The following is a 15,634-nucleotide window of genomic DNA, read 5'->3' on the forward strand; positions in this document are numbered from 1 at the left end:
CGATTTGCTGGTTACTTCGTGAACTGTTGCTAACACCTATTAAAGGGTGGAGCCTTATGATTGAAGGTCAACTTTTTTTTGTTAAATGGGTCCGAAATCCGTTCCTCTACTTTTTTGTAAATGAAGTGTCAATTGCAACCCTTAGTTTCATCCACAAATGACTGGGAAAAATTAATTATTATAGAGGCTCAATGTATAAGAAATCCCTTTCTTTTGCCTTTGCCGGAATACAAAAAGCCAACACGTGGCACCACGCCATACCTCAAATTTTGTTTTGACAAAGCTCAAAAGTAGGCTTTCACAACAATTTTGCCATTGCTGAGTCGGTCATCTGCAATCCCCCTGCAACAACCAATTCCAGCGATGATATAACAGACACCAGATTAAACAAAGTCTGTTGAGCATTGAGTTCTGCTGTTGTTTAAGAATATGGAACAGAAGGAAAACCATTGCCCAATAGATTGGTACCCATCTAAGCCCCCCAATTTCTGGGGGAGAAAGACTTCCCGAAAACCTTAAGTTACATGAATCTTTTGAACTCATTATTACTGTTTCACAGTACCTCTTCGAGTTGGCAAAGTAGGCATAGCCTTGAGTACTTAGTAATGCAGTGGAGCTGTCAGCAAAAGATTTATTGCAGGCAAAATCTTGTTCGTCAAGAGACAAGTAGCAGATGGAATGGTCCCTTTATCCTCAAGTGGCAAGAAGCCTTATGACTGGGTTATGTGCCCCGTCGATAGACATGTTTGCCACACGGATCAACAAAAAACTCCATCTGCTTACCAGTCTGGCCCTGTCAGCAGCACTTTAGGATGATGTGATGTGATTAAGATTGGCCCTTATCCAGACTGACCACAGGCTCTTGCGTTGGCAGCCCGTAAGTGAATCAGAGTCAAATAATGTGAAAGGGAAGCGATGGCAGGAACACTGAAGATGGACTGACAAGATGATGGTGAAATGACACAGCATGACGACCGAGGCTAGATTCCGAAGCTCAGTTAAGGAGCTCTGCAAAGCAGACAAGTCCTCCTAAACCTGTTACTTCGTCAGTCCTAGAGAGATTACTTTTTTCTTATAAGAGGGTCTTATTAGGACAACATCCCATCGAGGAGCGCTATAGGATGCATTTTAACATCCAAGTGACAGCTTAGACGTTCAAGCTTTTCAGTTGTTTTGCCTGATCTAAAGGGTGGTCAACTGGGTACTGACTCCCCGAACCTCAGAGTAACCTTGGTAACTCCCAAATGGCCACAAGCCAAATGGTACCCAGCCCTAGTCATGCTCCTTGTCAAGCTACCGAGAGAACTATCAAAATGACCCAACTTGCTTTGCCAGTCCCATCTGCAGAGGCACCACAACTCTGTGACATCCCTGTCACTTCACAGTTAGAGACTATCCCGCATATCCTCTGAGTGGAAGGCTTTTCTCAAGGCACTACACAGAAGATGTATAGATACCTTTGAAGATCCTCTGTAGTTGTATACCAGACATAGTTGGCCATCTACTGTGATTAATGTTATTGAAGGGGTACTTTTCTGGTTGAAGCCTCTACCCAACTATAATTGACCTTCTCGTCTAGCTTCCCAGTCTCGGTGGTGAAAATCTATCACTCGGCTTTGAGCCAGGTCTTTAGAAGTTTAGATTGTAGGGTTTATACTTTTTTTTTTTTTCTGGTGGGAAATGTCTTTGCTCGTGATGGGCTTCAAGTAATCTTGTCCTCCAAGAGAACTTAAACCTCCCGCCTGGAACATCACTAGGGTTCTCAGGTCTTTAAAAGGGCCCTGCACAAACCTTTGAGTTAAGCGTCGGATAAGGATTTAACACTTAGACTGTTTTCTTGCTTTCCCTAGCTCCAGCGAAGTGGGTAGGCAAACTCCACGGCATCTCGCATATTGTTAGTCATACTGAGGGATGGAGGGTGTCTTGTTTACCTTCATCCTTTAATTTTTTCCAAATCTCGGAATTAGACTGATTACGTCACCAGGTTTGAGACCTCCTCAATTAAGGATGCGACCCATGATCCGGACAATTAGCTTCTTTGCCCATTGAGCTCCCTAAGATGTAACCTGAAGCAAACTCAGTCCTTATGAGCTCGGCTTCAAAATCCGTTTATTAGCTTATGAAGTTATAGGAAGAAAATTTCTGCAAACATCATCTCCTGGCTTTTGAGAAACAACGAGAGTACATCCTCCTCCAACAGAGAACCTGGAAGAACCCGCTCAAAATCAGACGGATTGGTGCAACGCTAGCCTACAAGAAGAAATTGTCAGAGGAGAAAGTGCTGATGGCAGGAGTCCCATTTAAGCTCGATAGTTTCTAGTAGTGTCTGCAACCTCACCATCCTTGTGATAATGTGATAAAGGGATGGGGCCTTCTGAGGAGCCTATAGATCTACCTGCTGAGTAATCAGCAGCTATTGCCTGGCCCTACCTAGTAGTATTATAACGTGAGGGAGAGGGGCTTGGGCACTGATCATATGTGTGTGGTCAGTCTCTAGGACATTGTCCTATCCCTTGCCTCTGGTATTCATGCGCAACCTTTAAACCTTCACATACTACTGTACTACCTGAAGGAATATATCCACAAATATTTTGACAATTATTAACTGGGACCTGTTAAAGCTATTTAGCAGGTTGTGTAGTGTACCTAGCTCCTTCACAAGACAAGAAGAATCTACAGTAACCTAATATTTTCTGTCAAAAAGAAGACAAAATACTGGCGGCTTTGGTTGTAATACCAAGTTTCTTGTGTCCCCTTTTATTATTTTGCCTGTCTTGTATTCAGTAGGCTTTTTGATGTTAAATAGTAGTTCTTCACATCCAATTTTTATTGTTTATTATTTTCAGGTATTCAACCATGTTATTTTATAAAACAGAATGTGATTTTTTTCTTCTTCATAGGTAAAAGCAACGCAACCTACTAGTATATTTGATTTGTGGGAGGTTTGTGGCAGCAGAATTTCCAACCGTTGGACGTGGAATATGGAAGAAAATACAAATAAACAGGTAATTGAAATTTTTAATACAAATTCAATAATAATTTACAATGATAGTGTTTTTCATCAGTAGTCTTTGATAAGTTGTTGAACTTTTAACTTTGGTTTCTTAAATATGTTAATGTGATTGTGGAAATCAGGGCTAGGTATTTTTTATTTGATAAATGTATAGAGTGGGAAAGAAGTTACAGTAATGCCTCTGAGATAGAACAAATTCCTTCCAAAACTGCATTTCGATCGCCAAATCAATTTTTCGAATAAGAATGACTGGAAATGGCATTAATAAGTTTTCCACCGAAGGATGTTCTTATAGGCCATTTTTAGGCTCAGCCATGTTGTCCTGATGGAAGGTTCCTTTCTAAGGGATATTTAGCTACAGTGATACTCCAAGAGGATTAACCATAGGTCTCCAGAATTCTAACTCCTGGCGCGAGTATCCTTAATATAACTTTTGAGGATATCGCATAAAATCAGGGGACATATTTTATGATACGACACATGGCAATCTTCACCCCGAATAGATTTTACTCTTTGAGGGGGAAGAGTGGCAAAATGAAGGGGAGCCATTATGAAGGTTACCCGGTGGATCCCCTCCCTGTACTACTATGGCGCACTATTCCCTTTAAAAGTAGCATTTAAGCACGGTGCTCTCCCTCGCTTTTCTCAGTGTTATTATTTTCAATGGTACTTGAATGGTTGGTGAGATTGTTTAATATGTGTTTTGTGTTGTCAATGGTACCAGTAGATTGGGTTTGTGCATGTATTGTACCACTATATAAGGGTAAGGGAGATGTACATGAGTGTTGTAATTCAAGAGGTATTAGTTTGTTGAGTGTAGTTGGAAAAGTGTATGGTAGAGTACAGGTGCTCCCCTACTTACGAACATTCGAGTTACGAACAACGGTACATACGAACACAAATTGAAGGAAGTCCAAACATGTTCGTAAACATCCGTAGATTTCATTTCAAGTTAAATCTCTCTCTCTCTCTCTCTCTCTCTCTCTCTCTCTCTCTCTCTCTCTCTCTCTCTCTCTCTCTCTCTCTCTCTCTTTCTCTCCGTATTTTGATTTTTAATGCAGTTAAATCTTCATATTTCTTTGAAAATGATTAAAAAAAATTTTATATCCTTATTCGATGTTTCAATTAAGGGAATAGTAACGGATCGGAAGAACGCTCGATTTGCCTCTCGCCTTCCGTCAGAAGAAATATAACGTCCTCAGACTTTTGGCATTTTTTTTTTATTTAACATATTAGAAATATCTTCAAGATGAATATTACATCAGCGCCAATATGTTACAGAAAATCAGTTTCCCTACAGTTCTTATTATTAGGTATCATGCGAAATCGTTGTAGCTCTTTCTGTGTGTGTGTGTGCTCGCTCTGTCAATCGCATATGGGTAGTTAATTCTAAAGCTTCATACAGTATTCAATTTTTCGTTCAATATTAAGCCTTCATATTTCATTAGACATTATTGTGTTTAATTATGGTTTATTAAAGGACGTTCATATTTTTTTTTTATTTCTTGAGCATTTCAATAATCAACAATTACTTTTGATTTACTTTTGGTTGGGAGATCAGCTGATCTCAAGGTGACGCTGCAGTATTATGATTATGCGCACATATAGTACGAATAACACTGATTTATGTAATTTTCTTGATATTCGAAATCTCTTCATAGTGAATATTACAACAGCGCTAATATATTATAGGGTATCACATTTTCCATACAGTTCGTTGATAGACCTTATTATTAGTTATAAACGGAATACGCAACCCCCCCTCTCTCTCTCTCTCTCTCTCTCTCTCTCTCTCTCTCTCTGTCTCTCTGTCTCTCTCTCTCTCTCTCTCTCTCTCTGTCTCCGTATTTTGATTTTTAATGCAGTTAAGTCTTCATATTTCTTTGAAAAATATTAAAAAAATCTTTATATCCTTATTCGATGTTTCGATTATGGGAATAGTAACGGATCGGAAGAAAATCACTTGCTTTGCCTCTCGCCTTCCGCCAGAAGAAATATAACATCAGACTTTTTTTTTCTTAACTTTACGGTAAGTTGTACTAATCTCATAACTAATGATACAGACCACTAAAACACTTGATATCGTTACTCGGTGTTTCGATTATGAGAATTCTGTAATAAGATTACTCGGCAACATAATGAAAGGAAATCGTTCGGTTTGTCAGCGCTCTTCCGCCAAATACATGACGTCACAAGATACGTGACGTATACTCTACAAAGAATGATTCCGTCGGTCAAAATTAAAATAAAACAATTCAGTAAACTAACCTTCTGCATTTTATTTAACAATACCAAAACAACCATGAAGCAGTTAAATGCACAGTACTGTTACATACAGTAAATACAGTACGGTACAAGTCAGCTGATTTGATAAGCGTGAAAAGGTAAACGTTACAGTACAGTACATAATGCAAATGGCCGCTTGTTTACGTAAGTTTCTAACAAAAAAATTGGGTAATGGAACAATAAAATATCTTTCAGTACATTTATTTAAAAAGGAATTAATGTACAGTACTGTACTAAATGTACAGTACACTATATTTACTACGATTTTACTTAAAGTCAGCTGATTCAGAAATGCAGTGCATATGTATGGCCGATTGTTTGTGCAAGTTTCCATTATGTAGTGTGCAGTACAGGATAATAAAACAACATACTGTACTGAACTTTACAGTATTATACAGACTACTGTAATATGATAAAGTAAAATATTTGTAATAACCTATTTTATATGAAATGGGGCTATTTGTTGACTTCTACTGCTGAAAATCGTAGACATCTGAGTTAGGTTACGCTTACTCCAGACCAAAATTTAACACTAACGACTTACGAACAATACGACTTACGAACAGACTCTCTGTCCCTATTGTGTTCGTAAGTTGGGGACTGTCTGTATTGATTAATAGGATTAAAGATAAAACAGAGAATGCAATCTTGGAAGTACAGGGTGGTTTTAGAAGAGGTAGGGGTTGTATGAATCAGATTTTTACAGTTAGGCAGATATGCGAGAAATATTTAGCAAAAGGTAAGGAGGTGTATGTTGCGTTTATGGATCTGGAGAAAGCATATGATAGAGTTGATAGGGAAGCAATGTGGAATGTGATGAGGTTATATGGAGTTGGTGGAAGGTTGTTGCAAGCAGTGAAAAGTTTCTACAAAGGTAGTAAAGCATGTGTTAGAATAGGAAATGAAGTGAGTGATTGGTTTTCGGTGAGAGTGGGGCTGAGACAGGGATGTGTGATGTCGCCGTGGTTGTTTAACTTGTATGTTGATGGAGTGGTGAGAGAGGTGAATGTTCGAGTGCTTGGACGAGGATTAAAACTGGTAGGCGAGAATGACCATGAATGGGAGGTAAATCAGTTGTTGTTTGCGGATGATACTGTACTGGTAGCAGACACAGAAGAGAAGCTTGACCGACTAGTGACAGAATTTGGAAAGGTGTGTGAGAGAAGGAAGTTGAGAGTTAATGTGGGTAAGAGTAAGGTTATGAGATGTACGAGAAGGGAAGGTGGTGCAAGGTTGAATGTCATGTTGAATGGAGAGTTACTTGAGGAGGTGGATCAGTTTAAGTACTTGGGGTCTATTGTTGCAGCAAATGGTGGAGTGGAAGCAGATGTACGTCAGAGAGTGAATGAAGGTTGCAAAGTGTTGGGGGCAGTTAAGGGAGTAGTAAAAAATAGAGGGTTGGGCATGAATGTAAAGAGAGTTCTATATGAGAAAGTGATTGTACCAACTGTGATGTATGGATCGGAGTTGTGGGGAATGAAAGTGATGGAGAGACAGAAATTGAATGTGTTTGAGATGAAGTGTCTAAGGAGTATGGCTGGTGTATCTCGAGTAGATAGGGTTAGGAACGAAGTGGTGAGGGAGAGAACGGGTGAAAGAAATGAGTTAGTGGCTAGAGTGGATATGAATGTGTTGAGGTGGTTTGGCCATGTTGAGAGAATGGAAAATGGTTGTCTGCTAAAGAAGGTGATGAATGCAAGAGTTGATGGGAGAAGTACAAGAGGAAGGCCAAGGTTTGGGTGGATGGATGGTGTGAAGAAAGCTCTGGGTGATAGGAGGATAGATGTGAGAGAGGCAAGAGAGCGTGCTAGAAATAGGAATGAATGGTGAGCGATTGTGACGCAGTTCCAGTAGGCCCTGCTGCTTCCTCCGGTGCCTTAGATGACCGCGGAGGTAGCAGCAGTAGGGGAGTCAGCATTATGAAGCTTCAGCTGTGGTGGAAATGTGGGAGGGTGGGTTGAGTCCCTGATTAGGCTGAAGGAACATAGAGAGTAGAGGTCCCCTTTTTGTTTTGTTTCATTGTTGGTGTCGGCTACCCCCCAAAATTGGGGGAAGTGCCTTGGTATATGGATGGATGGATGGATTATTTTCAAGGAATACTATCATGCATTCTCCAGGATCTTCATCCTCTGGAAAGTTGAGTATTTAATCTTTCCTGTGTATGATTTTTAGCTCCCTTCTTACACATGAATTAACATAATTTAGGTGTGTTAAGTGGAGCACTGCCATCCCCGGAGGCGGCCATTTTAAGACCGCTGTCGCACGCCATAAACGGATTTTGAGCAAAGCAAAAAATCTATTTTTGGGTGATATGGCCATGTTGTCCTGATGGAAGGTTCCTTTAGGCAGCTTTCTAAGGGATATTTGGCTACAGTGATACTCCCAGAGAATTAACCACAGGTTTCCAGAATTCTAACTCCTGGTGCGAGTATCCCTAATATAACTTTTGAGGATATCGCATAATATCAGGGGACGTATTTCCTGATACGACACATGGCAATCTTCACCCCGATAGATTTTATGCTTTTAGGGGGAAGAGTGGTGAAATTGAAGGGGAGCTGTTAAAAAGGTTACCTTTTTGCATTTAAGCATGGATAGCCGCAGATAGAGTAGTATCGGGTGGGGACTCTCGTTACATAGTTGTATAATCCTTTTTTGAAAGCAGGGAGGTCCATCAGGATGACATGGCCATATCATCCTAAAATAGTTTTTTTGCTTTGCTCAATCAGTTTTTTGGGCTCAGCCATGTCGTCCTGATGGAAGTTTACCGAAGAATTACTTGAAAGTACTATATCTGTGTGTTTGTATAAGTGCCTTAACTTTGACTGAGTTCCTTATATGGTCTCCCAGACCTTACATATATGACACTACCGTTATTTGTCATATCCACCAAGTTTGGAACTAACATAGGGCTTCCTGACCCCTGCAGGGAAATTGTCGATATCGACCATAAGGCGTCAAAGTTTGTATTCTGTAGGAACAAGGTGGAACTTTTAAAGATTACCAGGTTGTTCTTTCGGAGGTTATACTCTCAACTATGTTATTTTAGGAAAAAGTAAAAGACTGGATCGTTTATTCTTATTCATGAAGGGCTAATAAGACGCAGATACATTTTATATTATTTTATTTGCATAGATAAATTTATAAAAATACAAAAGCAAAATGTATCATAAATAGAATCCTTGTGACATATTTACATCTTTGGGTATATATATTTTTAACCTGTAAGGGAAGAAATACATATATTATAGAACATCCATAGGTGCCACTCACTATTGTGAAATTACTCAATTCATTTCACTTAGATGATTGATATGTCCCAATACTGTGTACAAATGTCCACACAGCCCTGGTGTTATTGATTAGATTCTTCACCTGTATAGAACAGTCCAAAATTCACCTTAGTGATTTTCTTTAAAAGGTATTACACTCGAAGATGCTAATACCTGTTCACCCATTCCACTTTTAAGTCCCAAAACAGTCCACTGTTCATCGCAGCACTATACGACAGGTTTTATAACACTACCTGCCGCCACCACAGAGTGTTTTATTTCATGCACTTGCTTCGCGTAATGTTTATAGAAAACTCTAGAAGATTTCCACCCCGTAAATGAGCGGAGTCTACCAAAGTCCATATGTTGAAAGAAGTTCAACGAGGAAGCAACTTTTCTAGGATCGTGACCTGCGGGTGTACTATTAGGATCCACTCTGCGAATAAAGTACAGTAGGTGAGTTTTGCCCTTAGTTGTTTTAGGGATAAGTTTGAAGTCTGAAGTTCTTCGAAGATAGACCTTAAGACACTTTACTGGACATAGACAGACATCTTCCTTCAGAGGGCAGATTCTCTAAGGACCCCACCTTTTGGTGGGCAACTCGTTTTTTGCATGAAAGGTAGGATTGGGAAAAAGATTCAGTTCTCCCTCTTCTGTGAACTGAATATGGCCCTCGTTTCTAGATCGGGCTGCTATTTCACTAACTCTAGCCCCTGAGGCTATAGCGAACAAGAATATCACTTTCTGTGTTAGATCCTTTAGGGTAAAGTCTTCGTTGTTCAAGTTCGAAGCATAGTGCAAGACTTTGTCCAAGGACCATGATATGGGCTTTATAGGGGTTGCTGGTTTGAGTCTAGCGCATGCTTTCGGAATCGTATTAAAGATTTCATTTGACAAATCCACCTGGAAGACGTAAAGAAGAGGTCTAGTCAAAGCTGACTTACACGTAGTTATTTAGGTGGAAGCCAGGCCTTGTTCGTGAAGGTAGATGAAGAAGGAAAGGCAAAAGTCTATCAAGATTTTTGCCGGTCTGTTTGCTTTGACAAAGGAAACCCACTTCTTCCAAGATGATTCATATTGTCTTCTGGTTGACTTTGACTTGTATTCTTCTATGAAGTCGATGTTGTCTTTTGAGATCCCGAACTTTTTCTTGGCTGCTAGGGCGAGAAAATCAGGAGATGTAGGTTTTGGGTTCTCAATGATGAAGCGTAGACAGTCGACTTCTGAACCAGTTGGGATAGAACTGGACTCGGTAGAGGGAGCTAAGAATTATACACAGGAAAGATTAAATACTCAACTTTCCTGAGGATGAAGATGCTGGAGATTGCATGATAATAATCCTTGAAAATAAGTAACAACACCGAGAGAAGCGTGGGAGAACACCGTGCTTAAATGCTACTTTTAAAAGGAATGATATGCCGTAGTAGTACTGGGAGGGAATCCACCGGGTAACCTTCATAACGGCTCCCCTTCATTTTGCCACTCTTCTCCCTCAAAGAGTAAAATCTATTCGGGGTGAAGATTGCCATGTTTCATATCAAGAAATATGTCCCCTCATTTTAAGCGATATCCTTAAAACTTATATTAAGGATACTCACGCCAGGAGTTAGAATTCTGGAGACCTATGGTTAATTCTCTGGGAGTATCACTGTAGCCAAATATCCCTTAGAAAGCTACCTAAAGGTATCTTCCATCAGGATGACATGGCTGAGCCCAAAAATAATATAATATTAATGATGATGATGATGATAGTAATAGTAATAATCATCATCATCATCATGATAGTAATAGTAATAATCATCATCATCATCATCATCATCATAATAAAAAAATATGGAATAAAGTAACATTGAACTTAACTTTACTTGTAGTAAGGAGAGTGGATAGTGCCAGTGGAAGGTGATGAGGAAGATGAGGTGTTAGCCTCTCTCCACAAACACGGGTAACGACCATTCTGGAGGTCTTTTTTTATTTCGACTTTTTCTAGTACTAATTGTGATTCACCGAGGTCTTTTTCATTAAAATTGGATCAAGAGAGTTTGGTTTCTGCTTCGCTTTTGAGAGCTTTCAGAAATTGCTTAATGAATTGTTGTAATAGAAATCACTTACTCTAATAGCTTCTACCTTATCTTGATGACATTTTTGACAAAACTATGTAACTCAGTCCATTTTGCCATCTTTTCCTTTCCCTACCCCCCGAAGGGATGTCCTCTTTTGCACTGTTGCTGATCCTTGTGAAGGTGTTGGAGTGTCTCAGTTGTCAGTGCTTTGTCATGATCCTCCACCAACTCCTCAATATCTTTTCCTTAAATTTCAAATCCCCTGGTCTTGCCCAAAGAAACGGGTTTTCAACCAGAGACTCAGGCTCAAAGGCTTCAAAAGTCCCCTCTGCAACACAGTTTGGCCACAACTTTCTCAAGGCAAAGTTCATTGTTCTGGGAGACACTTATATCCAAGTTTTGTTAGGTATTTAGAGTATGTAAAATGTGGAATGAGTTTTTTTCAAAACTCTTTGATAATTGTATATTAGAGGTGACCTAAAATCCTTGAAAAGGGGCATTCATGTAGTGTTTTAAAGCTGGAAATGAATTGTTGTTCCATGTGCAGGATGCATAGAATCATATTGGAGGCAGGAACTTTACTGTGATAAAAGAAAATCACTTCATTGGTAACTCATTCTCTTTGGGAGTGAGCAGGTGCATTGTCCATGACCAGGAGGGTTTTAAGTTGAAGCTGGTTTTCTTGGAGATGTTTTTTTCACATTGCGACCTCACTCTCTCCATGCACTTGGTGCATGCAGAGAGTTAGGCACTCGGTGCCTAACCCTTGTGCCTGAGGGTCCCGGAGTTTGTAACTCACGTTCCTCTGTGTCTGTTGCAGCATAGTACATTGTGGTTCCCATAGGAGCAACCTGTTTGGTTTCTCTGCACAGGAGAGCTTTGTTGTTGTTGGTCAATCAGACCTTGACACCTCTGCTTGTAGTCTTAGGTGAAGTTTGGAAAGAGGAAGAAACTTGCGAGTTCTTTTTCCACCAACTGCTCTTCCTTATCCTCCTCCTATGACTTCTGACTCGATTGTAACATTTCTTCTTCTAAGAAGAAGAAGAAAAAGAAGAAAAGGAGAAAGAGGTTAAAGAAGTCCAGTAAGACCAGTCATGATAGTTAGGAAAGGACTCCTTACGACACAACCTCTCTTTCAGGGATTAGACGACACACATTTGATTCGTGGCCCCATCTTTTGTCCCTGTGTGGCCGGTTCACAGGGCCAGGTATGTTGCTCGGGTTATCCCGGAGACAGGAGTGTATTGCCTGCACACACTATTCCCTGGTTAATGGAGGAGCTTTGGCACTCCTATCACCCTTTTTACCTGAACAGTGGACTATTGCTCCTCCCTCAAGTTGCAATATTAGGTTTATTTCTTTATTTTCTTTCTTCACTGGACTATCTGTTCCCTGTTGGAACCCTTTGGCTTATAGCATTTGCTTTTCCAACTAGGTGTGGCCTAGCTAGGATTAATGATAATGATGTGCATTCTTTTATTGTGTAGCCTTGCAAATTTCAAAAAAAAATTTATGAAGCTTTTTTTCCTTCTCATGGATCTTTAATAGTTCGTAAAGTGTAATTGGGGAGAATTATTCCATTTTCCCTGAAGTTTGGTAGGGTCATTTTTTTTCGATTCCCTCAAAAACTCAATATCCCTCTTTCTAAGAGGCTATTCAGCATTTATAAAGATTAATTATTAAGAATTAATTTGATAAAGCCTATATCCTTTATTACTAGACTACAAATTTGCTGTAAGAAAGGATTTGTACTTTGAGATGTGACAAGAGGAGCAAATTGAAGAAAATTGGTAGTTACTTGGTGGGAGACCAAAAGGAATGAGTGAAAAGTATAAGGCTGGTATCATTACAGTTAAGACTGAAGAGATAATCTGAAAAGTCCTTAGCAATATCTACAATTGGACATGACATTCAAAAGCACACTTCAGTGGTACCCCCTCTGCAGGGCTTTGTATGGAAATTGATATATTTAACTCTGCCAACAAAGTTTTGTGTGTGTGTGTGTGTTTGTTCGTGAACAGCTTCCTGACCACAATTTTAATTGTAGAGTAATGAAACTTGTAGTGATTAATTGTTTTGTAAAAAGCTGGAATTTATTAAGTTATGGAAGGTCAAGGTCAAGCAAAAGGTTGAGAAATAAGCTTCCGTGGCGGAGGTCTGCTCTCTACCTGAGTGCCTCTCTAGTTAACTCATGTGTTTGCAGTGGCAGTGTAGGCTACACTTATTTTAAAGCATTCCTAGTGTTTTCAATTAATGAAAATCATCATCATAAATACATATACCAAGGCACTTTCCCCAATTTTGGGCGGTAGCCAACATCAAACAAATGAAACAAAAAGGGGATCTCTCCTCTCTACGTTCCTCCCAGCCTGACAAGGGACTCAACCGAGTTTGGCTGGTACTGCTAGGGTGCCACAGCCCACCCTCCCATGTTATCCACCACAGATGAAGCTTCATAACGCTGAATCCCCTACTGCTGCTACCTCTGCAGTCATCAAAGGCACCGGAGGAAGCAGCAGGGCCTACCGGAACTGTGTCACAATCCCTCGCCATTCATTCCTATTTCTAGCACGCTCTCTTGCCTCTCTCACATCCATCCTCCTGTCACCCAGAGCTTCCTTCACTCCATACTTATAATAATAATGGTAAGGATAAAAGTTGTGTGATCTTGGTCCTACCATGAGTTAAACTTACCATTTATGCCTGCATCTCGATCCACTCTCTTGTACACTATTGAATTAGTTCAGACCATACTGTGAGTGATACAGTTGGCTATCTGCAAACCTGAGAGAACTAGATATATTGGCCCTATCTACAGTAACAGTTTTTCTCCTTCATTCTGGTAATGGAGTTTTTTCAACTGTTGCAGTTGTATGAATAGTCTACATGAAACAGTAGGTTTGTAGTGTAAAAATCTATTTTGTATAGGAAAATTCTTTTATTTACTAGGCTTAGGATGAACATAATTACCGGTATTTTAAATGCAAGTTATGTTTGTGGTATTTTAGGTTAATTTCATATTACATAAGGAATGTTAGCAATACCAAGTTGAAAATTTGAAAATTTTCAAGACAATCTCACATTATTCTTTTGCTATCGCTGTTATTCTTGCATTATCTTTTTTTTTTTTTCTACTTTTGAAATGCTAACAAAACCATTGATGTCCTTATAAAATTTGTCAATAAGTAAAGATCTGTAAACTATTTTTTTAAATCCTCTTTATTTTAACAGATACCAAGCAAACCAAAGTGTAGATTTGATAGACTGTACATGAATCAGTCAACACCTGCTCACTTAGTTCCAGAAGAATTTAGACTAATAGGAAAGGAAAAAGTATCAGGAATGCCATGTTTCCCTTCTGATCACTGGGGCATCCTTGTTCGTTTCAAGGTACAAGTATTGCAAATGTGTATTTTCTTTTACTTTTAAGCTATGTATCGATGTTTAAACCCTTGGTCAACATTTATTCAAAGGTAGTAATTAGTGAATATTTGTTTCTATACTTGCCTGATGTTAATAATGCTTTTCTCTCAAAGACTTCGTATTAACGTCTACTGTAAAACTAAAAATTTCCAGTTTTTTCTCATTTCAATAGGCCTAGGCCTTTAGTACAGTATTAAGACAATATAGCGATTAATGGCAATTGCTTCGGCTCGTGTACACCGTAGATGCTTATTCTTTCAGTTCTCTTGTCGACCTCTTTGTTATTAGGTGGAAACTTCATCATCATCTCCTCCTACACCTATTGACACAAAGGGCCTCAGTTAGCTTTCGCCAGTCGTCTCCATCTTGAGTTTTTAATTCAATACTTCTCCATTCATCATCTCCTCCTTCGTGCTTCATAGTCCTCAGTCATGTAGGCCTGGGTCTTCCAACTCTTCTAGTGCCTTGTGAGCTCAGCTGAACGTTTGGTTAACTAATCTCTCTTGGAGAGAGTGAAGAGTATGGCCATACCATCTCCATCTACCCCTCATCATGTCATGATCTCATCCACATATGGCACTCGAGTAATCTCTCATATAGTTTCATTTCTAATCCTATCCTTACGTCCTCCAGATTGTATATTTTGTGTGAATTAGGTAATTAGTAATCGTGAGGGGAGTGTTCTTGATTTCTTAGTAATTCCTTTGTAAAATGTTATAGGAGGTTATTTCTTGGCAATGGTCTTCCACTGTCTTGGGGTAGAGTTCTCCTGCTTGAGGGCACACTTGGGCACACTATTCTATCTTATTTCTCTTCCTCTTGTTTATTAAAGTTGTTATAGTTTATATATGAAAGATTTATTTTGATGTGGTTACTGTTACTGTTCTTTATTTATTTTGTTTACTTTGCTCACTGGGCTATTTTCTCTGTTGGAGCCCTTGGGCTTATAACATCTTGCTTTTCCAACTAGGATAGTAGCTTAGCAAGTAATGATAATAATAATAATCATGATCCTCATTGTCTTTATTTCTCGTGCCAGGGACAATATTGTGATTTAGATAATCATTGTAACGAATGTGAGGCATGTACTCCTGCTAAAGAGTAATTGGGTCCTGTGACTGGCCAGACAGTACTTCATTGAATCCTTCTCTCTGGTTAAGGCTCATATTCTCTTGGCCTACACACACACACTGAGTAGTCTGGCATATTCTTTCCTCATTTTCCTCTGCCCTCATACACCTGACAACACCGAGGTTACCAAACAATTCTTCCTCGCTCAAGGGGTCAACTACAGCAATGTAATTGTTCAGTGGCTTCTTTCATCTTGGTAAGGGTAGAAGAGACTCTTTGAATATGGTGAGCAGCTCTTCTAGAAGAAAGACAATCCAAAATCAAACCATTGTTCACTAGTCTTGGATAGTGCCATAGCCTCTGTACCATTGTCTTTCACTGTCTTGGAGTAGAGTTCTCTTGCTTGAGGGTACACTCGGGTACACTATTGTATCTTATTTCTCTTCCTTTTGTTTTTAAAGTTTTTATAGTTTGTATATGAAAGATTTATTTGAATGTTGTTACTGTTC

At 39.4% G+C, this 15,634-nt stretch overlaps 1 protein-coding gene across 1 annotated transcript in view; it reads left to right on the top strand.

Annotated features, from left to right (window-relative positions):
• Window positions 1-15,634, top strand: part of LOC137615116 (tyrosyl-DNA phosphodiesterase 2-like) — a 91,297-nt gene that overhangs the window by 42,566 nt on the left and 33,097 nt on the right. Inside the window, exons 7-8 of the mRNA XM_068344747.1 lie at window positions 2,901-3,005; window positions 13,863-14,021. Of these exons, the coding sequence (XP_068200848.1) occupies window positions 2,901-3,005; window positions 13,863-14,021 (264 nt within the window). The remainder of the gene's footprint in view (window positions 1-2,900; window positions 3,006-13,862; window positions 14,022-15,634) is intronic.

This window comes from Palaemon carinicauda, chromosome 21, assembly GCF_036898095.1.
Source record: "Palaemon carinicauda isolate YSFRI2023 chromosome 21, ASM3689809v2, whole genome shotgun sequence".
NCBI lineage: Eukaryota > Metazoa > Arthropoda > Malacostraca > Decapoda > Palaemonidae > Palaemon > Palaemon carinicauda.